Source organism: Cyclopterus lumpus, chromosome 7, assembly GCF_009769545.1.
Source record: "Cyclopterus lumpus isolate fCycLum1 chromosome 7, fCycLum1.pri, whole genome shotgun sequence".
Classification (NCBI taxonomy): Eukaryota; Metazoa; Chordata; class Actinopteri; order Perciformes; family Cyclopteridae; genus Cyclopterus; species Cyclopterus lumpus.
In genome coordinates, this window is record NC_046972.1 from 1146068 (window position 1) to 1171697 (window position 25630).

At 38.6% G+C, this 25630-nt stretch overlaps 1 protein-coding gene across 2 annotated transcripts in view; it reads left to right on the forward strand.

Annotated features, from left to right (window-relative positions):
- The first annotated feature begins 6276 nt into the window (after window positions 1–6276).
- LOC117733321 (paired box protein Pax-7-like) overlaps window positions 6277–25630 on the forward strand; it is a 56610-nt gene continuing 37256 nt past the window's right edge. Inside the window, exons 1-4 of one of the 2 annotated variants that reach the window (XM_034536873.1) lie at window positions 6277–6361; window positions 7055–7290; window positions 7505–7649; window positions 7790–7918. In XM_034536873.1, coding sequence (XP_034392764.1) covers window positions 6277–6361; window positions 7055–7290; window positions 7505–7649; window positions 7790–7918 — 595 coding nt within the window. The remainder of the gene's footprint in view (window positions 6362–7054; window positions 7291–7504; window positions 7650–7789; window positions 7919–25630) is intronic. The other variant, XM_034536874.1, reaches the window with a different exon arrangement.

The following is a 25630-nucleotide window of genomic DNA, read 5'->3' on the forward strand; positions in this document are numbered from 1 at the left end:
TTTACACCCTGTATACACCCTGTATTTACACCCTGTATACACCCTGTATTTACACCCTGTATACACCCTGTATTGACACCCTGTATTTACACCCTGTATTGACACCCTGTATTTACACCCTGTATTTACACCCTGTATTTACACCCTGTATACACCCTGTATTTACACCCTGTATTGACACCTTGTATTTACAGCCTGTATTTACACCCTGTATACATCTTGTATTTACACCCTGTATACATCCTGTATTTACACCTTGTATTAACCCTGTATTTACACCCTGTATACACCCTGTATTTACACCCTGTATACACCCTGTATTTACACCCTGTATTGACACCCTGTATTTACACTCGGTATTGACACCTTGTATACACAATGTATTTACACCCTGTATTTACACCCTGTATTTACACCCTGTATACACCCTGTATTTACACCCTGTATACACCCTGTATTTACACCCTGTATACACCCTGTATTGACACCCTGTATTTACACCCTGTATTGACACCCTGTATTGACACCCTGTATTGACACCTTGTATTGACACCCTGTATTGACACCTTGTATTGACACCCTGTATTGACACCTTGTATTTACACCCTGTATACACCCTGTATTTACACCCTGTATACACCCTGTATTTACACCCTGTATTGACACCCTGTATTTACACCCTGTATTTACACCCTGTATTTACACCCTGTATACACCCTGTATTTACACCCTGTATTGACACCTTGTATTTACAGCCTGTATTTACACCCTGTATACATCTTGTATTTACACCCTGTATACATCCTGTATTTACACCTTGTATTAACCCTGTATTTACACCCTGTATACACCCTGTATTTACACCCTGTATACACCCTGTATTTACACCCTGTATTTACACTCGGTATTGACACCTTGTATACACAATGTATTTACACCCTGTATTGACACCCTGTATTTACACTCGGTATTGACACCTTGTATACACAATGTATTTACACCCTGTATTGACACCTTGTATTTACACCCTGTATTTACACCCTGTATTGACACCTTGTATTTACACCCTGTATACACCCTGTATTTACACCCTGTATACACCCTGTATTTACACCCTGTATTTACACTCGGTATTGACACCTTGTATACACAATGTATTTACACCCTGTATTGACACCCTGTATTTACACTCGGTATTGACACCTTGTATACACAATGTATTTACACCCTGTATTGACACCTTGTATTTACACCCTGTATTGACACCTTGTATTTACACCCTGTATTGACACCCTGTATTGACACCCTGTATTGACACTTGGTATTTACACCCTGTATTTACACCCTGTATACACCCTGTATTTACACCCTGTATACACCCTATATTGACACCCTGTATTTACACCTTGTATTTACACCCTGTATTGACACCCTGTATTGACACTTGGTATTTACACCCTGTATTTACACCCTGTATACACCCTGTATTTACACCCTGTATACACCCTGTATTGACACCCTGTATTGACACCCTGTATTTACACCCTGTATTGACACCTTGTATTTACACCCTGTATTGACACCCTGTATTTACACCCTGTATTTACACTCGGTATTGACACCTTGTATACACAATGTATTTACACCCTGTATTTACACCCTGTATACACCCTGTATTTACACTCGGTATTGACACCTTGTATACACAATGTATTTACACCCTGTATTGACACCTTGTATTTACACCCTGTATTGACACCCTGTATTTACACCCTGTATTTACACCCTGTATTTACACCCTGTATTGACACCCTGTATTTACACCCTGTATTGACACCCTGTATTTACACCCTGTATTGACACCCTGTATTTACACCCTGTATACACCCTGTATTTACACCCTGTATACACCCTGTATTTACACCCTGTATTGACACCCTGTATTTACACCCTGTATACACCCTGTATTTACACCCTGTATACACCCTGTATTTACACCCTGTATTGACACCCTGTATTTACACCCTGTATTTACACCCTGTATACACCCTGTATACACCCTGTATTTACACCCTGTATTGACACCCTGTATTTACACCCTGTATTTACACTCGGTATTTACACCCAAAACTCATCTATAAATTCTGATTGGCTGTAGAATGTTTCCTGATTCAACCATTTCAGTTCTTGCTGTTGAATTGAAAACTTTGCAATTCCAAAAGTTATTTGCAATTCCTCCACAGATTTTTTAAGCACACTGTTTCTTACTTTTTCACTTTATCATGTTTATTCCTGTAAAAGAGTATATACTGTGTACATTTTTTATTATTTAAGGCAGGCACACATTAAAACTGTAAATTCTGTATGACAAAACAATAATATCATGCTTTCATGCTGTTCAGAGAGTGGTTATTTTGAGTAGGCTACCAATGGTTAGTTGGGGAAAGAAATTGAGAAGCCTTTGTTATGCTATGTAATATCACCCTGATTTTGATCTTCTATAATAGTTTTCCTTCATTGACAGATAGTGTGTTTAGCCAATATAACACACTTTTATTTTACTCATACATTCATGCACATCCTACATAAACTGCATGTCATCCAGATTTCATATCAGCCCGAACAAATTTCCATTTTCATAAGAATACATTTGCTAGCACTATTTAGTTAAGTTTTGTCAGTCTGGTGTCAAAGGATAAACTCAGTGAAATATATACCAACTTACAATGCTATATGATGTCATTATATGATGTCAATCTATAGTGTTGGTGTGATTTGATGAGTCAGCAACTGCCGAGCTTGTGTTGGTATGAACTACAACTGATTTGAAATGGCATAATAATGGATCCAAATTCAAACTTAAAAAAACATGTAAACAAGGTGATTAAATCATTAAAGTAAATTATAAACATAAAAAAAACATCTTTTTCTGAATGCAGCGAGAAAAAAATTGTATTTCCCATGTGTCTTATTGTACTACATGTTGGGGGTAGGCTGGTGAATATTTTTTTAGAGTTTGTCCTTATACAAACAAACTCTAAAAACTTTGGACAAAATGTCATTGCATTTTCATTATTGTCGGTACTAAAAAGCCTTGTTCTTAGTCTTTCACATCCAACCTGGAAAACATTACAGCCAATTCTATATGTTATAGTGTACAGGCCACCAGATCCATATTCAGAATTTATATCTGAATTTTCAGTTTCTTTCAAGTTTAGTCCTTAAAACTGGTAAGGTTATTGTAGGAGATTTTAATATTCATGTGGATATTGATAATGATTGCCTTAGTACTGCATTTATCTCATTGTTGGAGTCGATTGGCTTCTGTCAGAGAGTACAGAAACCCACTCACTGCTTTGGCCACACCCTCCACCTTGTTCTTACATATGGCATTGACATTGAGCATTTGGAGGTCTTCCCACAGAACCCTCTTCTGTCAGACCATTACCTCATAACTTTTGACTTTATACTCCCGGAGTATACACCGTTAGTCAAAAGTTTCTACACCAGAAGTCTAACTGACAGTGCTGTAGCTAAATTTAAAGAAGCGATTCCTTCTGCATTTGATTCAATACCACGTCTCAATGTGACGGAGGACTCCTGTGCTAACTTTAGTCCGTCCCAGATTGATCATCTTGTCGATAGTGCTACAGGCTCACTGAGAATGACACTAGACTCGATAGCCCCACTGAAGAAAAAGACAGTGAGGCAAAGGAGGTTTGCTCCCTGGTAGAACCCTCAGACCCGCGACCTAAAGCAAACATTGCCCTGGCATCCAACACCACTGTAAAGAATCTCGGCGTTATCTTTGACCGAGACTTGTCCTTTAACTCCCACGTTAAGCAAATCTCAAGGATTGCATTTTTTCATCTACGTAACATTTCAAAAATCAGGCACATCTGGTCCCAAAAAGATGCAGAAAAGCTGGTTCACGCGCTTGTTACTTCCAGACTAGATTACTGCAACTCCTTATTATCAGGCTGCCCTAATAAGTCTCTTAAATCCCTCCAGTTGATCCAGGATGCTGCAGCTCGTGTACTCACAAAAACTAAGAAAAGAGATCACATGACTCCTGTATTAGCTGATCTGCACTGGCTCCCTGTAAAATCAAGTATCACATTTGAAATTCTTCTCCTCGCCTACAAAGCCTTGATTGTTGATGCACCATCATATCTTAAGGAGCTTGTAGTACCATATTGCCCCACTAGAGAGCTGCGCTCACTAAATGCGGGGCTACTTGTGGTTCCTAGAGTCCTAAAAAGTAGGATGGGAGCCAGAGCCTTCAGTTATCAAGCTCCTCTTTTATGGAACCAGCTTCCACTTTCAGTCCTGGAGGCAGACACAGTCACCTCATTCAAGAATAGACTTAAGACTTTCCTGTTTGATAGTGCTTATAGTTAGGGCTGAATCAGGTTTGCCCTGGTCCAGCCCCTTGATATGCTGCTATAGGCTTATAGGCTGCTGGGGGATGTTTTAGGATACACTGAGCACCTATCTCCTCTTCTCTTTCTCTACTTATGGATGAATTTACATCTCTCCATTGCACCTTATTAACTCTGCTTCCTCCCCGGAGTCGTTGTGACTTCACGTCTCATAGGGTCCATTGGACCTGGAGGTGTCTGATGCCTGGTGAACCGGCCTCCTGCGTTGGCCCTGCTGATGCCCCGCCCCCTCCTCTCTACCTCCTTCTGTTTCATGGATTGGAGTTCCATTCATACATTGTCATATTCATGTAATGTGTTTATGTAACTCTGTAACTCTGTTCATTCTGTACACATGACATCTATTCATCTGTCCATCCGGGGAGAGGGATCCTCCTCTGTTGCTCTACAGAAGGTTTCTTCCCTTTTTTCCCTGTGAAAGGTTATTTTTGGGGAGTTCTTCCTGATCCGATGTGAGGTCAAAGGTCAGGGATGTCGTATGTGTACAGATTGTAAAGGCAAATTTGTAATTTGTGATATTGGGCTATACAAAATAAACTGAATAGAATTCATTGAGCTCTGATCAATCACCAATTCCTTAATTATTTCAGCTACAGATAGTTAACAGACATTTCACTTGATTCTCAATGTCTCTCAACATGACAATGCCAGAGCAGACAATATGCACAATGTATCGCTTACGTATGCACGATACACTGAACATACGCAAGCGATACATCGTGCATATCGTGCAGACCCCCCAAATAAATAAATAAATGCACTTTACTCACTTACTATGGTAATGGCTTTTGGCATTACACGGTCATTTAGCCTCTTGAGTGTTGTTCAGGATATTTTATCTGCATTAGTTTTAACATAACAGCTTGTGTATGTGTATAGAGCTTGTTTAAAAATATATATATTGGGGAATAGGACACCCCAGAGCCCCCAAATCTATATGAATGCCAATAACTGAAGTGCATTATTCTCTTTTCTATAGTTGAAAGCTGAACAGTAGCCTACACCTTGTAGGTTGATGGAGATCATTCCCAAGTCAGTTAATGTTAAAGTGTCAAAGTGCTTGTTGGCTTTCCATAATTAGATTGCAGTGCATTCCTGTTTGCAGGCTGTTAGATTAAATTGCATTCATGAGGCATTTTTGTTTGCCTCAAGCTGTAGATAATATAATAATAATATAATAAAAGACAAACAGCAGCACTGCCTTCGCCTCACAGGTATGATCAATAGCCGGTAGCCGTTTATTGCATTGGATTGCAATATATTTGACAGGTGACACGTATTTTTTGTCCACCCCATTATCGGGCAGAGTTTCAGTGTGTGCGTGTTTGTGTGTGTGTGGCATCTTGATCCCTTCGTTCCCATTGGCTGCTGAAACTTGTTGGAGCTTTTCTCTCTGGAAAAAGAGAAAGCTCCAAGAACCTATCGGTGCTCACGACCCGTCCCCCCCTCTCGAGCCCGCCTGGTCCACACTTTTTTCCGGGGGACCGTCAAAGTGGTCCAGCCTTCACACCGGTTAAATAAGCTCATGTCAGAGACAGAGCACTTCGTTATTGTGAGCACATTACCGGTGTAAGGGCTCCCTGCCGCTCGACAAAGAGCGCTGCACTTTGTCGCCGAATTTCCTCCACCTGCTCCCCGAGCCCTACTAGCCCGACTACTGCTGGGCCTATTTAATCTCTTTATACTCCTCCGCCACACACCGGATCTGTCACACATTGCCACCTTTAAAACACGCGTGACCAACCAGACTACACTTGAACTGGACATCTAAAACGTGTCCGTTTTTTTTGTTGCTTTTATTTTTTCCTTTTGTATCTTTTTTTTTAATGGTACCATGTCGTCTTTGCCAGGAACGGTACCGCGGATGATGCGCCCGGCTCCCGGACAGAACTATCCCCGCACTGGATTCCCTCTAGAAGGTAGGCCTCCGCGGAGAAGCAGCCTGGTTGGCCTGTTAGACCCGTAAAGGAGATGCTGCTCCAAATGAACATTTAAATATAGGCAATATAGTAGTCGACCTAACTTATTTTTGCCATGAAAGACTCCCATTTAAAACTTTTTTCCCAAAAATTGAATATGTATTTTTTTTATTTTACAAAAATTGTAATAATAAATTAGAATATTAGCTTACTGGCTGGCTAAATATAAAAGGTCCTAGAATGCAGTGACAATTTTGTCAACACATGTATACAGTCTTATACAATCCTAATTTAAAAATAAATACTAAAAAAGACTAAACTAAACTAAAATGTGTGTTTTTTTAAGTGCTCTGCGCCTGGAAATCAAATCAATAAAATAGAAAACGACAAGGAGGAGCTTCGGATTACATCAATATTTCGAAAGCGTAATGGTGAATAATGAAGACGGACAGAAAGGGCTCTTCACCTCCTCTTCAGAGTCAGATGTAACTCAAGTGCCATCCATTAATGCAATCTGTTAACAAAAATGCTCATGTGTGTCTATACTATTCGGACTTTAGCTGCATAACTGATATATGGAATATTAGTAGTATGAATATGTTTAGGCCTATATTTCATTCCAATAAATATGACTATTTTATTGTAAATAGATGTTAAAGCTCCATGCTGAGTTTGACCACGTGTCGCCCGCAGTGTCTACACCTCTGGGACAGGGACGGGTCAACCAGCTCGGAGGGGTCTTCATTAACGGCCGGCCGCTGCCCAACCACATCCGACACAAGATAGTGGAGATGGCCCACCATGGGATCCGGCCCTGCGTCATCTCCCGACAGCTGCGGGTCTCTCACGGCTGCGTCTCCAAAATCCTGTGCCGCTACCAGGAGACCGGGTCCATCCGGCCCGGAGCGATAGGAGGCAGCAAGCCCAGGGTGAGAAGAACCGGAACATTCTCATTATAATTACGAGTGTTATATTATACATGCCACATTATATTACAGTTGTAATTAGTCTAGCCTATATTTATTTATTTAATATTTATATTCGAGTAACCTATTCTTGCACATTTTAGTCGACATGCCTGTAGTCGACTCCTCCTTATTTGGTGTGTGTTGTTCGTCCCTCGGTCTCCCGGTCCACCTGCAGCAGGTAGCCACACCCGACGTGGAGAAGCGGATAGAGGAATACAAGCGGGACAACCCCGGTATGTTCAGCTGGGAGATCCGGGATAAGCTGCTGAAGGACGGGGTGTGTGACAGAAGCACAGTCCCTTCAGGTGAGGCCTCCTCTGGTAAGCTGCATTTAATTAATAAACCTTTCATAATAACAAGTAAAACTGTGTTGAAAATGGAGGACAACGCTGGTTATTATTATTATTATTATTATTATTATTATTATTATTATATGATTATATGATTATGCTTTTTGCAGTGAGTTCCATCAGCCGTGTACTCCGAGCTCGGTTTGGGAAGAAGGACGATGAGGAGGAGTGTGATAAAAAGGATGAAGATGGAGAAAAGAGAAGCAAACACAGCATCGACGGCATCCTGGGCGACAAAGGTAGGCCAAAGGAGAGCGCGCATCCGGGCCCCGTTGGTGGCGACGGACCGGGTGGACAGCTGCAGATCGGACTGCGTGTCTCCGCCACGAGTTGTGGACAAATTGGGCCTAAATGAGCGCGTTGTGTGCGTTAAGCTGCTCTCCCAGCAGACCCAGGAGCAGCTTCATTATTTATGAGGAGCGCGCTCCCGTGGCGCTGCTTAAACGCTCCTTTGAAAGCAACGCTGACAGATGACGGACGTGCCAATCAATATCAATTACCGCGGCCTGACAGCACACCCTCACGAACGGGGGCCGGGGGCCCGCGACCTCACAGCGTGAAGTTCACCGAAAACAACGTTTAATGGAATGAAAACAGAAAAAAACAATGCGATAAAACGAATGTATTCAATTCATAAAATTGTATGCAAAAGATCCACTTGATTTAACTTAAAACTCACTCATCCTAAACGAGAAATTATTTTAGCAAAATTATCAAATTTGATTATAGGCCAAAAGGGATCGTATAACTATTTTGAAGCAATAATGACATATATGTAATTTAAGGTCAATTTCTCTCAGATCTCAATTGTAAAATTGAGCCACATATTTAGCAGCCTAATATATTATGAGATACCAGACGATTTAATTAAATTTGATAATAGTTTTACACAGCTAACAGAACTTTTTATATTTTGTCTTTTTACATTGTGTCAGTTTTCATGAGCTGCTTAAAGAGCAGCAGCAATAAGACCTCTGAACTATTGTTTTTCCTCCTATGTTTTACCAGCATCAGCTGTCTGGTAATTAGACTTTAGGCCTTTAGCTCAGTGTTTCCTGACCACTGGTTCCACTGGTGACATTCATTTTTTCAAATGCCATCAACGGTCCTCCTTTTCATGTTCTTCAAAATATCAGCTTGTGTCTTTCTGTCATTCGGGCCTGGCATTTAATAATTTGAAGACTTAGCCTATTACAGCTGGTAATGAAACCGGTGTCTGGTGAATAGGCGTCTATGTTGGAGAGCGGTGTAATAGCTGGAAGGCATGGTAAGAAATATATTTATCCCCTATCAGCCCTCACTCTTACAGTTCCAGGCACATGCATTCTGTTGAAAGGCTTTAAAGCAGATTAAATTGAGCCTTTTATTTCTTTTCGCTTTCATCTTCCAGCAGCTCACTTCGTGGTGCGGTGCCCACGGCGCAAATTCACGAGATTTTAATGTTTCCTCTCGTGTTGTTTAGATTGCATTTTTAAATATTCATTTCATTTGCTTTCATGGGATTGTTTTTGGTGTCATGTTGGCAGAACCTGGGGGAGAGAGTGTATTTCAGCAGCAGGTATTAGGCTGAATGAAGAAGGTGTGACTGAACACATGGATGAGGAGGCCTTATATATACATTTTTAATTTTTCATCTGATAAGCTACTGTTCTTCCACGTGATGTACAGCAGGAACCATAACACTATTTTACAAACACACACAAAAAACAATGCATTATGAGAAATTATTCAATTCAATCTTTATTTTGAAACAACGTATAATTAATGAATACAATTATTTTCTACTCTTCACTTAGCAGTTTTCAACATTTGCATATTAGAACATGACTCCACATACATGCTTATTTTACACATAATATCGTGCCTGTATAATCATATATCTGCAACGAGATGCCGTGTGACAAAATATGTCATCATTTATATTATATTCAGTTGTGATAGATGTTAATGTTTGGAAAATATAGATATACTGGCTGCAAAAATAATGATCATATTCAGTAGATTGATACAGCGTAAATATGATAATTTCCAGAATAAACTTATAATAAAAATGTTACAAGCTGTTTGTTAATATAGGAAATACATTTCGTTTATAAGGACAGGTGTAATAACCTCTGTGGCTGTCTGCTTTAGACAGACCATAAACATCTGACTGATGCATATGCTTTTCATCTGCAGTTGACATTGACTACAGCATGTAGTCAATGTGCTGTTTGCCAAAGATATACATAACCTGTAGGAAAAAATAACAGTGTCAATTTTGGAGTCCAGAATAAGCCTGGTTGAAAGAAAAAAAGGTTGACAGTGAGGATGGAGAGAGCACTTCAAACAAATCCAGTGAAAGTGACGAGAGGCAGCTTTAAAGAGAAGTTCTATTGCAGCTATTAATAACTCTTTTCCCCGGGCATCCACACTTACTCCACTCCATTTGCACTTTCTGCAGCTATTTTGCCGGGTTGAAATTGAGGGAGACCCAAATGTTGGCGGGAGATAACACAAACATCATAGCCGCGTTACTGGGCTGTGCATCAGTGTATTAAACTGGGATTAACCTCCCCTTTCTCCCCCGCTGCCTCGCACCAAAAATTCACATTTTTAAGAGACATATTGAAAAAAAAAACATGCTGATTCCATTCCTCTATTTCGCACATTGCAAGCCAATGTGCGAAATAGAGGAATGGAATCAGCATAAAAAAACATGCGGATTGTCATCGTCTCATCACGATAATTATTGTGATGAAAGAAATGCGCTTATCTCCCATGATAAACCATTGATCATTGAAATATTTTAAATATAAGTAAAAATCCCTAATGTTTTCTGATTCCATTCCAATGTGAGCATCTGCTTCTTTTCTCTCTTTTAACTGAACAGCTTTTGGTTGTGTAGTTTGAAAACTGCAGAGTTAATAGGACTAAACTAATATTTAAAATGCACACGATGAATATAATAAATAAAGACAAATATATCATATGTTCCATACAAATGGAATGCATTAACAAATTAATTTGGAAACAGTATGAAGTGGATTAGGTGTTTTGGAAAAACTCAATTATTATGTGGTTTTATTTGATTTAGGCTAGAGTAAAAAATGTGGAAAGAAATCAGTAAAAGGTACTTCAAAGGTAAAAAATATATATATATAAAATATAGTATTGCCATGAATCTGATCATTTATTTGCAACAATTCTCACAACCATTGATATTAGAGATATCTTAGTATAAGTGGAATAGATAAATCAGTAACAACAGAAAAGTTCACGTCAACTCATCATATTGTTATCTTTATCATGTTCTTACAACTCATAATTCTTCAGAAGGACAACATAATAATGTGTAGCCAGTACCACCACCCCAAAACAATTGGCTTCTCATCCACTCCTCATTCATCTGGAAGCATGTGCCACTAATAAATCATCAGATTGGCAGAAATCAGCAGCTTCTGGTTGTTTTGGTGGAACGTGACTGGAGATTCAGAGGTCCTCAACCTCTGAGGAGAGGAGCTTGATAACTGAAGGTGAATGGGATTGGTTCCCTTTGGTGGGGCTTTTGTGGAACGACTGAAATGTGACTCCCCATGGATTATTATCTTATGTTATTAATATAACAGCAGTGACATAGGTTGTTGGTGGAGTATGGAAGAGCGTGATGACCACGGGGTTCATGCAGCAGCGTGGTGGTGCAGACCTGAGGCCGACCTGAGGCCTTTATAGAAGCTTTGATGCTCTGGTGTTTGCTTATAAGAAACATTTGTGGTGACACTATGAGAGTTCTTCACATGAGCTGCTTTTAGACGTGTCTGTTGGTAATTTACCACTTGAGATATAACCCGTCTCGGGCTCTGTGCCCCTCTCTCCTCAGCACCACTGCTGTGCTTCTGTTCAGGGACAGATTCTCTTCTTAGAATATTGGAATAAAATCATTTTGTCCACTCGGACGGCACATTTTAAATCTGTGTGATGGTGATGTAGCTTTATGCATACTGCAAACTCCTACGACCCCTCTGGAGCGTTTAATAGAATACTGCATGAATGCTCCCAATTGCAATTTATTATTTAAAAAAAATAAAAAACGTCATCACTTTAGGTCAAACCCTATATTTAGATCTACCTCTCCTTATGTAAAAGTAAGAGGTTCATGGTTGAATATGGAGGCTGGCAGGTAAGGCACGAGAAGAACACCCCGATCCCCATGGCGATCCCCATGTCGATCCCCATGGCGATCCCCATGGCGATCCCCATGGCGATCCCCATGGCGATCCCCATGGCGATCCCCATGGTGATCTAGGTCACTGTTTCAGCTCAGAGGAACACGATGAAGCAAAGTCATACAAAACCGAATGAGAAATATGAGAAAGGAGCACGAAGGAGTAGCGACCCTGAAACATGTGAGGTAGAATGTTAATCATTCGGTAAAATGTGTAACATAAAGGATTTTAGCATTACTTCAGCAGAAAAACATCAACAAATAAATGCTATTTATTTAGACAAAACTACATATGCAGTAAAACGAAAACTGTATTGGACTATTTTTCACTGCTTGCTTTGAATCATTATTGAAACAATAAACAGAAACAAGTTGAACACAATAACATGCTTAGATTGTATCATCATATAATTATACTGAAAGCGGATTAGTGATGATACTGAATTAATGGTGAGTAGCACGTGACTTCCAGAAATGTCACTGAAATAACCACATTATTATTATTATTATACACTTTTTCTTAGTTAATAATAATAATAATAATTAATAATGTAATAATAATAATAATAATTTATGAAATGTAAAAGGAAATAGAATCAACCTAACAAATACAGAAACATCCATACCCTCTTCAAAACATACATCAAAAAGGAAAAGGCCAGTTTTCATAATCAACTAGCTTTTATGAAATACACAGACCAAGCATTTTGCTCAGATATGATTATTCCTGCTAATCAAACAAACAAACTAATTCATTTGACCTAACACATTAATGGGTCTTTGCCACTATTTTTGATTTTAGAGGTCAAGCAGTTTAGTAATTGATCAAATGAATCTAATGAAATAAGAGTTGTTTTAAAGCATGTAGTTGGAGCCGAGAATGGAGCTAATTGTACTCCAATTAGCATTTCTGTCTGGGCTGACCTACTTGTTGATTTTCCTTTATTTCAAGTAGCACTTTGGACTTCTCAGTGATGTCTTTGAGAAAACCAATATCTATATAAAGGGGAGCTGCTGAACTGAGAGGGGGCTTTGAATCGGAGAATAGCAGCTCACTTCTTTGCCATGGAGTGTTCAGTAGCCATCCCTTAATCCTCCTTTCATTTCGCCGACAAATGCCAAGAATCTTGTCTGGCGACCCGATGGGAAGCTGCTCGGCCAACAAAAGAGGAGCACAAAGAGCCAACAGGCAGGACAGGGTGGAGGGCAGTCAGAGGCCTCGAGCATTAACAGCCCGTTTGCAAAGCATACACACCAAACAATGGCAAACAGAGAAATCACAAAACGGCACAAACAATATGGCATCAACAAATTAATACGACACTTTGGTCAGTCTTTAACTGAGCCCTGGATGACAAAGAGCTCATGTAGTGCAGCTCCATTGATGTTCAATGAGTTATTCTACAGTCAACTTTCATCAACGTTATATATATAGATACGTGTTGGGGTTGTAGTGGGTTACTGGAGATACCAACGTTTTCAATTTGATGTAAAGGAGCAGTCATAATTCTGTTTTTTCTTTTATATTTGACTCATTTCTTATTTGTAAAAATGCAAGGAAAGTTTGAAGAGAAAGGGAAGCAAGGCTTTAAGAGGTTAACATGATATGTTGTGCTTGATTGGTTTGATATCGGCCAGGATGTCAGGATTTGGCCAGGAAACATCTGCTTTAATCCAACTCATGTGGCAGGCCATTAAAATATGGCCAGAGCGCTGCAGAAACATATTCAGAGGGTTCTTCCTCTTTAAAGGGACGGCTCAATTATGCTTTCAGGTTTATTCATTCATTTAGTACAAGAAACACAAGTATATGCTACTTAAATTAAATAATGTCTACAGATTACATGTTGATTTGCACGATCATGTCTTTTTAATAGGTCAACGCAATGTAGCCGTTTTTTTTTTTTTTTTAATATGTAAATAATTATGCCCCCATAAATCCATGAACAAAAAATCCAGAGGACATGACGTCAGTGTCCTATAGTCATGGACTTGATACACACATTCAACATTAAAAATAAATAGTGTACTTACAAACTGGATTCTGTGTTTTTCAGGAAAATTGGCCAAATATGTCCGTAGAGACAGAGTGAAAATGTGTATAACTAGTATTTATATTGTCAGAGAATGCAAAGATCCTATATTGGGGAGATGGTTGAAGGAATTATTTTAGCGAGTGGCTAAATTCTCATCTCTAAAATCCTGTTTGGAATTTCCATACAGAGGGCTGTGTGCTTGGATCTATTAAATGGCTTATTCATGGATTTCTCCATCAATCCATGGAGGAAATCACATTCACAGAATGCAACCATCCAGTGTAATTGGTTAGAAAATGACCTTAAATATACAGAGATTACTGAGGCATAAAGGCCTGGCAATATTGGGGGGTAGAATAAATGTTCACGCTCCTGAAAGGTATGAAAGTGGATTAATGGCCATTTCAACATTACTGCATTAAAATGATTTGAGCCACATGATGGGAACTGAGCATTGTTCACACAGCATCCTTGTGGACTAGATCTGAGTACAGCATACTACTGTACACAGTAGTATGCTGTACTACAGTGTCCTACTGTGAACAGTAGATCTTACAGAATGCTCTGTTTTTTGTCTCTTTACATTTGATGACAATTATGTATTGTATTGTTTTTTATTTTATGTGATTGTCTGGAATCATGAGGATGCTTGTTTCATGAGACCTCAACAGTATTGAATTGAATATGAATAGTTTTGATTGACACATGCAGTGTGTAAGGTGTTGGGCCACCACGAGCCTCCAGAACAGCTTCTGTGCTGCTTGTCATAGATTCTTGGGTTATTGTTTTTATTTGTCACCTCTCTGTATATCAGTTTAGTAATAATAACAATAACAACAGCAATAATAATAACACCAATAATAATAATAAGCATACTGAAGTGTAATGGAGAATTTAAGTGCAGGGAAACACAAACTCAAGTTGCCATACTGAGATAACCAAAATCAAAGCAGATAATATAATTATTCTCATATGACAGTATCAGTATTATTTCGATTGACCTCCCAGTTCTATATTATATTCTTAATGGAAGCATTTATCCAAAAACAGATGGTTTGACAAGAAAAGTGTTCAATTGTGTTCTTTATTTCCGGTTGTAATGGATTGAGAGTCCTACAGTCAGCTGCTTTGATTTACATTCAGATGCTAATATCGAGTGATATATTTGTATTGGCCCTTGGTCATGTCTACATACCATAAATGACTCACACTCACCTCCATATACGCAATTATATAACAATACAATACAGTATGTTGTGATAAAGCTAATTTTGTTTAATTGCATAACTTGTAATAATGTGTTAGTGTAAAAGAGAGAAACCAAAAGAAAGAACATGGAAGGAGAAAAAAAGGATGACAGATATATATATATATATATATATATATATATATATATATATATATATTATAGATAACGCCATGTTTTCAATTACCAGTCGCGGTTATATAACATTGAAATAGACTATAAATGGTTGCTATAGAACAAAAACATATTCACCTTTCCTGCAATGAAACATTTCTCATCTCATATTTTAGCAGAGTGAGCTGATGGATCTTTCTTTTTCCAATTTAATAAAAGAATTGTTCATGCTGACAATGTCACACAATGTATCATAATATATTGGTTGTTTGACAGCTCTATGATAACTGAACTGTGTCTGGTTCGAGTCGCTTCTATAATTAACAATCCTTGGGCAGTTGCCAAACATTTGGATTGAATGTTGGATTCATAAACTTTAGGTCAGGAAAAAAATCCTTGCTAGTAAACCAATTATCCTTTCTTTATGGTGAAACAAAATGATATTGAAGAAATGATACACGACCAACAATAAAGACAAAAATGAGGCAACCCATTAAAGTCTTTCTTTATTTATTTTTTCTTCCAAATAAATTGAAATAATGCTGATTTTTATTTCCGAGAAAATTCTTATTGATGAGGATACAAATATGGGCGATATTCCAACATCTTCTATCACAATATAGGTCATTTAATATCTCCATAACGATACATGTCACAATACAGCATGTTTTTCTGGTAGTTCAATAATTACATAATCTATATGGAATAACCACAATGTAACACCTACTTTCTTCTACTCCTGTGTGAATTAAATACTATTTAATTATTATTATTAAAAAATTGTCGTTTTTTATTTTACATAGAATTTTAGTGCAAAATGAACATAACAGATTAAAGTGAAATTATAAATAAATACATAGATACACATTTGTTAATTGCCTTGGACTGAGTGGGAATGTAAAGTGTGATATAGAACCACCCCCCTCCGCAATCTTCAAATGATATTCTCTCAAAATATCTCAATATATTATTTCATAATGATATTATTCCAATGAATCTGTTACTATGTGTACACTGTCATGCTTGGATATTGGTTGTGAATAATATCCATTTAGAGGAGGTTAAGTCTATATATATCCTGATATGACTCCACATAAAAATAATGCATTTCTTTAATGCTTGGTCTAAATAAGGATTTGCACTGTAAAACAATTCATAATATATAATTGGTCAACTCTCAGAGCTGTCACACGGTTTAAAATGACATATCTTTCATAACTTTACTGTATTTCTGGTTGCATGAGGTCATTTTAAGCAATGGTGCAAATCAATGTGAAAGACAATTTCATGGATGTGACATATTTACATTTTTTTATTTTGCATTAATGGGATAAATTACCTTTATTTGTCAGGTTTTTAATACAGGGGATTTGTGCACAACAGACAGACCTGTAAAACTATAGCACAGAAATCACAATAGTGCAAATGGACTCTCCTGGTTTATTCTAAGATGTAATCTGAGACTTCAAAGTCCACAGTATTTCCATCTTGGAGAAGCTCCTCCATTTCTGTTGTGCAGTGCATTGTGGTACAACCGTGTCCACCAACACTACACTCACCAATACTCAGTTTACCTCATTTCTTCCCGCTCAGAAAATGAAGGTTCTTTCAGAGATCTTGTAATAAACTACATGTTCTAATATCCTTGGTGCAGTTAAATAAAGTGAATACAAACCAAACCAATATAATCCATATTGCATCTGTGTCTCCCTGATATAAATGTATTTACAAGGATGATTGCTGAGTACAAAACTGATTGCAAGATGTTATCACTGAAATGGGGCTTTGTGTGCCAATATACTTCAAAAACATGTACAAATTGGTATGTTTAAAACACAATAGTACAATACATTAGCAAATAAAACAATCTTTTCTAAAGTACTGCTTCGAAACAACATAATCTGTAGACAAATAATGCATAGATTTTCAATTAATTCATAGTTATCAAAACACCTCCAAATTCATTTAATTTATCAAAACTAATTAATGTGGTTAACTCCAAAATGTTTGGGTGGTATCTTGGTTATTTTTTATATAACCAAGTATACTGGTTATTATTAAGAATTGACCCTATGAAGATTTGACCCTTTTCACACATGCTGGCCTTAAAGTCAGCATTGCTAATAAGCATTAAATTAAGCATTAAGACATTGAGCATGTTGACACAAAACAACCAGTATGTCTGCATCCATGCGTGGTCTTCTGATACACAAACAGTTGCTAACAAAAAAAAAGGAGGAAAAAAACTAAAATGGAGTAGGAGGCCCGGCGGTATTTTGTGCCTGCGTTTGCCATTGAAAGAGTTGATGAACTCCTCCACGTTTATTAAAGAAAAGGAAACAATATGAACCAAAGGCTTGTGGCGAGCAGTCTGAGTTTATAAAGTGGCGGCTATTGTGGCCTGAAGGCAGATGCATGAATACCTCTGAATAGACTCCCTCAAAGTGACACGATTGAGCTCGACAACAGCAAAACTCTGAAAGGAAAGCTTCTCCTCTGCGCTGCCAAGCTGATCAGCATTTCTAATGCTCCTGCTTTGAATGAATGTACATCTGCAGTGGGAGGGTTTGCTGTGGGCCACTCACTACATGTCGTTTCTGCTGTATAACCTTGTGCCTCATATAGCCACTGCAAGCACCCAGTGTCTGAGGAGTTAGCTAACGGAAGAGAACCGGGGAAGTTAGCTAACGGAAGAGAACCTGGGAAGTTAGCTAACGGAAGAGAACCTGAGAAGTTAGCTAACGGAAACTAAAGACAACATACTTTGACTGAAGGTACACTCAGTTTTCTGAACTAAGTGGAGGATTATGTTCCATAACGTTGAAATGGTTTGAATTCATTTGATGAAAAAATAATGTTGAGGAGCGAAATTATTAATTTCAAACAGATGAACTCTTGGAAAGGCTACATTGAAATATTCTTGCAGCTGAACATTTGCTGTTTTAGTGTCCTGTAACATGGTGAGTCTTTGGAGCTTTTGAAAGGCGTTTGTATTGAAAGATACTAAAGAAAATTCAGACATACCTGAAGATAAAGCACTGAAAACATCTGAATGTCAGCGCTCACTGTGAGGTGTTTTTTTTCTTTTAAAGGCCCAGTGTGTAGGATTTAGTGGCATCTAGTGTTGTGTTGGACATTGCAACCAACAACATACTCCCTCTTTAAGCCTGTTGGAGAACTCCGGTGGCCTTCAGGTAGAGAAGTGCTTTTCAGGATTTTAGTACAATTAAAAGCAACTTTTGTCAATACTAGAACCACCAGTAACGTGGGGACTTATCAATACTCCGGTAATTCAACACCAGGGCATGTTAAATATAAGGTTTTAGAACGCATCCCTACCTTCAGATAACGTAAGAGCTAGTGTTCACTTTGTCCGTTCTGGGCTGCTGTAGAAACATGGCGGTGCCAGATGGCTGACTCCGTGGAACACGACCCGCTCCCTATGGAGATATAAATGTCTTTTTCTAAGTTAACACAAACACTACAATTCTTAGTTTAATGTGTTTATACACTGATTAAGAATATTATTCAAGTGAAGTCAATTTATCCCCCTAAATGTTACACACTGCTCCTTTAATGAAGGATATATATTATCTTGCTTGACAGGGCATGAACGACATCGTAGGTTAAGATATCACCTTCCCCAATCTGCCACCCTAACCTCGAGTTGCTGTAACCAGTGGAGGAGGGGCTTGGACCATTCACCGCGGGGTGCATAGTATCTATGGTTAATGGGGAGGAGAACAGCACTCCGTTATTGTCCTTAGTCCTTGCCACATGCCTCAGGAGGCTGAGTTGTACTTATCTGTGTTCCTGGGAGCCAGCCCCAAGTTGTGTACAGTTCAGTGTATCCCATATAGTATTATGCACCCTTTTTTGGCACTGGCTGTTTTGCTGCCCTACCGCCAATTAAATTAAATTTAATTCAATTCAAATCAGTTTATTTTATATTGCCCAATATCACAAATTACGAATTGGCCTCAGAGGGCTTTACAATCTGTACACATACGACATCCCTGTCCCAGGACCTCACATCGGATCAGGAAAAACTCCCAAGAAATAGAAAAACAACATTTCACGGGGAAAAAAGTGAAGAACCCTTCAGGAAAGCAACAGAGAAGGATCCCTCTCCCCGGATGGACAGATGAATAGATGTCATGTGTACAGAATGAACAGAGTTACAAAGTTACATAAACACATTACATGAATATGACAATGTATGAATGGAACTCCAATCCATGAAACAGAAGGAGGTAGAGAGGAGGGGGGGCGGGGCATCAGCAGGGCCAATGGGAGGCCGGCTGACCAGCATCAGACACCTCCAGGTCCAATGGACCCTATGAGACGTGAAGTCACAACGACTCCGGGGAGGAAGCAGAGTTAGTAATGTACATTTTGTATAGCCCAAAATCACAAATTACAAATTTGCCCCAGAGGGCTTTACAATCTGTACACATACATCATCCTCTGACCTCTGACCCTCACATCGGAACGGGAACAACTCCCCCTCAAAAAACTTTAATGGAGAGAAAAAACAACAAAACCTTCAGGAGAGCAACAGAGGAGGATCCGTCTATTAGGATGGACAGAAGTACAATAGATGTCACGTGTACAGAATGAACAACATAACAGAGATACAACACAGTCTATGGATAGGAATTATTCATATAATGAGAGTAGTAAGCAAAATAATGATGGAAATATTAAAACCACCAATAGAGTAGAATACAAATTAGTATAAAAGCAGTAATGGTGCAATGCAACTAATAGCTGTCAGGTAGGACCAGGGTCCAGATAGAACCACGATCCAGGAGAGGATGTAATGCTAAAGGGGCTGCATGGCTCCTATTCTACTTTTGGAAACATTAGGAACCAAAAGTAACCGTGCATTCTGGGAGCGCAGTGTTCTAGTGGGGCAATATGGTACTACAAGCTCCTTAAGATATGATGGTGCATCACCAATTAAGGCTTTGTAGGTGAGGAGAAGAATTTTAAATGTGATACTTGATTTTACAGGGAGCCAGTGCAGAGCAGCTAATACAGGAGTAATGTGATCTCTTTTCTTAGTTTTTGTGAGTACACGAGCTGCAGCATTCTGGATCAACTGGAGGGATTTAAGAGACTTATTAGAGCAGCCTGATAATAAGGAGTTGAAATAATCATGCATAGAAGTAACACATGCATGGACTAGTTTTCCCTCATCCTTTTGAGACTGGATGTGCCTGATTTTTTAAATATTAATATTAAAATCAGTTTTATCTGGGAGTTACAGGATATTTATTGACGGCGCAGAGATTCCTTTGCTTTGGTGCTAGAGGCCAGGGCAATGCCATCTAGAGTAAGTATCTGAAAATGTGTTTTGGAGATGTTTGGGGCCAATAAGTACAATAACTTCAGTTTTGTCTGAGTTCAACATCAGGAAGTTGCAGATCAGCCAGGTTTTTATGTCCTTAAGGCATGCTTGAATTTTATCTCACTTGGTTGGTTTCATCTGGCTTGATAGATAAATACAATTGGGCATCATCTGCATTACAATAAACATTCATGGAGTGTTTCATAATAATATTGCCTTATTGTTATGTAGGTGGTGATGCAACTGATTGGCAAGTGTTTTCTCAAGATCTTAAAGAGGAAGGGAAGGTCGGATTTGGGTCTACAGTTGTCTAATATCTCTGGATGAAGACTGGACTTTTAAAGATTAAGATGAAGTACATTTGATCTAACGGATAGCATCTTGTCAGATATCAAAAACATATGCAAAGAGACACTGAACAGAGAGAACTCAGTGATCTCGCAGCAAAAATGGCTGACAGGGAACATTTATGAAATTGTCTGCAGGTGTGTTGGGTGGTTGTTGACCTCATGTTACAGCAAGATGATGTCCTGTTTCTTCCCTCACTTCTAAATACAAGATTAGATACTAATCATCGTGCGAAAATTCAAATACACTGTCCTCACAACCATAATATGTGTTTTGTATCAGCACGTTGTGGCATACGATCAAAAACTAATCTTGTTGATAGGTTTTAGGATTGACCAGTTGTTTCAAAGCTGGCCCATAGATTAAAAAGAGTAACATTTACTTAAATGCCTGGCAAGTTCATTCATAGTACAACTCATTCCAAATGCCACTAACTGACCCTGCAGACATTTGTGGCTGAGCAGCAAGTTTTAAGGATCTTTTTTTCTTATTGTTAACACATCCCATGTAAAGACAAACCTGCAATGTAATATACATAAGTATTGTGTGTGTATCAAAGCCTGATATATGTTCTTTCTCTGGGCCATAGAGCTCAATTGTTGTCCACTATAAAAACACATCAAAGATGTGTGTTGACATGTTCCTTTATCACCATGAACACACACACTGTAGATTATTTGACTCGGTCCCACATACGCCGTCCTGCTACCACATAAACGCACTAGAGAAACAAATGTGGATTCTTCTTAAAGTAGATGTAACTTAATGTAAAAAAAACAAATAATGAGGTAAAGTTTAAATAATTAAGACCATATTTTTACACATAAAGTGTGTCCTCAAGATTAAAAACATATATTGTTATTGTCTATCACATAATGATAGAACCTTGCTTTGGTACTCGCAAACAATCTAAAAGTTACACCCAGGAAAGATACATACAATTACATTTAAAATACTTATATACTACTATAATGTCTGAATCTAGAGGAATAACTATCACTGTCAATTAGAATAATTCGAAACAACACAAGGAATTTACAGATCCCTCTTATGTTTTTTCGTAGGTGATTCCGACTGGTTTATGATCACATAATGCCCAGTGTATTACACATACTGGATATAAACTGGCCGACGAGGCTTGGTTGGCCCAAATTGGCATAAAAAGAGACATAGCGTCGTCAGGTGCAAAGCTCACCGATCCCTCCATCCATTTCAAAGCTTTTGAACCAGAATCTGTGTACAGAGTCAACTAGCACAAATCACTTCATTTTCTTTGCACTGCTCGGATTGTTAATCCACTTTCTTCCACAGTGAGATTATTCTATTGCTCCTTAAAACTTTCTGCAATTGCTTTCTTTAAGCCTGCAGCTGTCCACTGAGGGCTTTGCTGTGTCGAATATATCTTAAGAGTGCCTCTTATTATTATATTTGCTCCCAGCTCTAATCTTTATCAGTGTTTATATTGACAGTCAGCAATTTTTGTTTATGGCTATTTTTTTATCTACTAAATAAAGACACATGCATGCCAGTGCCTGGGGAGGAAAGAAGATAACGACTTTGCATTAATAGCAGTTTGCTAAGACATAATACCGCAATAAAGCCAGCATCTTTGTGTGGGCTGGATTGAGTTCAGTGCCAGTTCTATGTCGCGTTTACTAAGAGCACAGAGCTGGCCTCCAACAGATCCTATAGCTTTCTGTGAGACCAACGTGTGGCTGCAGTCAAGTACTTTTTGATAGTAAAACAACAAAAGTTGGCATTCTTCCATTCATTTTCTTCAGCGAGTGTGCAGACTTCCTAAATCTTTTGGCAAATATTTTACTCATCACTGTAAAACTGCCGACATAGCACACACTCCACTCCTGCTGCTTACTATACACTTTTGCTGCATTTGTTGTGACTAAATACCATTGTGTTAGCGATGTATTGGAACAAAGGCAGGAACAATGCTGAACGGTGTGCAGAGGCAGCAGCAACGTTGCAGTGCTGGTTTCAGCTTCAGCTCCGTTTCGCTTACTTGGGCTTGAATTCAAGGCCTTTGTTGACGGAGCGGCTCCTGGTGCCAACTGGCAGGTTTGACTTTACTTTCTTTTGTGCTGTTTAAATACATTTTTTAAAACTTTGGCTTTGGCCTCAATTAGTTGAATGTTTAGACCTTCAATTCATTGTTAGTACAGGCATACAAATCTCAAAGTGAAACGAAAATGTGCCATTGCAGCAAAAATTAAATGAACCCAGATATTACAGTAAGCTCTGTTACAAAATGCATATTTATTGTCAACTTTTTTTTTTAGGAGCAACTCATAAGCAACTTAGAGCTGTTTATGCATTGGCAACTTTTGGTGAAATATTTCAGTTAAATTCCCTTTTAAATAGGTGAAATAAATGATCTTAAATGGATGAACAGGCACACAATTAATTTATACTAATACACAAAGGTTTGCAGAAATGTATGACCACAGTAGGTGCAATTATACTGAAAGATGACTACCTTCATCCTGAGCTTCATTTGGACTCTTTATTTTAACCCTATTGATGTGGGTCAGGAAAGTGAAACTTAACTATGTTAAATTAAAAAAAACAATGTTAAATTAAAAAAATTAAAATCTGGCTCATGTTCCAACAGCCTCCCCCATCCATCCGTTCCATGTCATGCCTCGGCACCATTTGACCTCTTTAACTCTTAAATATGCAGGCGGCACTTTGCTCGGTTGCTCAGCTTTAGTGACTCAGTCTGGAAGTGTTTACTGAAGTCTTGCAGAGTGCAGCGGGGCTGTTCGTGGTCTTTCATGGCCAGCAACCCCCTGAGGTGCTGCATCTATTGGCCCTGAAAGGCGCTGGGAGACTCCCGGGGCTCTGTTGTTTAAGGTGAGCCTATTTTGTCACTGAGGCAGCTGACCAGAAAGAGGTGTCCAAAGAACCTTCACAGCCAAGACAAGACGACTAAAAGAGCCTCTCCACTTCCCTCCGTCCACATCTATTCACACGCCTCCAGCAAAAGCTCCAGAAGTGGACATTGTGATTGTAGTCCTACTGCTAGGGCTTTGTACCGTCTCTGGTTATTTGCCGTTTTAGTGGTCTTTGGAATGGATGGTAAATATGTTGGAAAGAATTAGCTGGCATGTTGATTAAAGGGTCCATTCACCCACCAAAAAAAGTAAATTCTCTTAATTCAAGCTAACCACACAAAGCATCTGTGGTCCTTCTTCTTGTACGGTCTGTAATGAGCCATCTTCTACTCATCCGACTCTGGTTGGTCAGGAAAACAGTTTCTCTGTTGGAGAATGCTGTACGACCAGAACCAGTTTAACAGTTTTTAGTTTGATACATATTTGAATAACTTCAAATCTTACAAATAATGGAATATCACGTTGGTGAGACTTGTCATGTAGAAAGTAGCTGTGTGGCAGCTCATGGTGTGAAAACAAGCTCTTTTGGCAGTGAGGAGAGCAGGCAGGTGGGTTAAATCCTGCCCTAAGGCCAAGCAGATAACAGATCAAGAGAATGTTATCAGCTAGAAAAGACATTTACTGAGACTTTCTCCTTCTTTCATCTCGAACAGACATAAACACAACAGCTGTGGACACAACTGAAGCATCAACACGCCATTTTGCAATAATAAATGTGTCAGTGTAGTCTGTTCGACTGGTCAGAGCCTATGGAGCTAAACTGAAAGCAGATCCTGAGTGTAATTATACTGGAACTAATATGATTTTCAAAATGACCCATAATAAGTTTCATACAGCTCTCCAGAGCTCTGTCAGTCATTGTCCCCATGTCTTGGTCGAAGTGGGGAACAGTATTGTGAGTATTCTCTACCAGAAGCCACTGTGTACACAAGTCAGCACAGGACTTGTGTAATCTGTCTACTGAGCAGTCCTGCCCTTTGCTCCAAACACATGAATGACCTCAGTCACTTTCACATTTAAGTTCACAAAATCTAAAGTTGTTCATAAGGATGGGTCTCAAAGAAAAAAAGAAAATACAATATACAAATCCATCATTTATTTTAAAGCACCAACTGATTTCAACCTTACACGGTCTTAATCGGTCTGAAGAGAGTATACTGTATATAAAATATATATAGATAAAATATATAGATATAATATATAGATATAATTAATAATTCCTCTTCAATTCAATTCAATTCAATTTATTTTGGATAGCCCAACATCACAAATTATCCTCAGAGGGCTTTACAATCTGTACACATACAACATCCTATGGACCCTATGAGGCGAGAAGGCACAACAACTCTGGGGAAGAAGTAGAGTTAGTAATGTGCAATGAAGAGATGTAAAGGAGAGAGAGAAAAGAGATAGGTGCTCAGTGTATCCTAAAACATCCCCCAGCAGCCTATAAGCCTATAGCAGCATATCAAGGGGCTGGACCAGGGCAAACCTGATTTAGCCCTAACTATAAGCACTATTAAAGAATAAAGATACATATATGTACAGAAAATAAATAATGAACTAAATAAATAGTGTATATATAACTAAATTAGACCCGAATGGTCCCATTGGGAAGCACTATATTCAGTACTCAGACATATATTTGATCACAACCAAACAAAAACAAAAACACATCTACACAAGTGGATTCAATTTTAGATTGATAGTTTAGGACTGGTAACATTTTAAAAAGCAACAT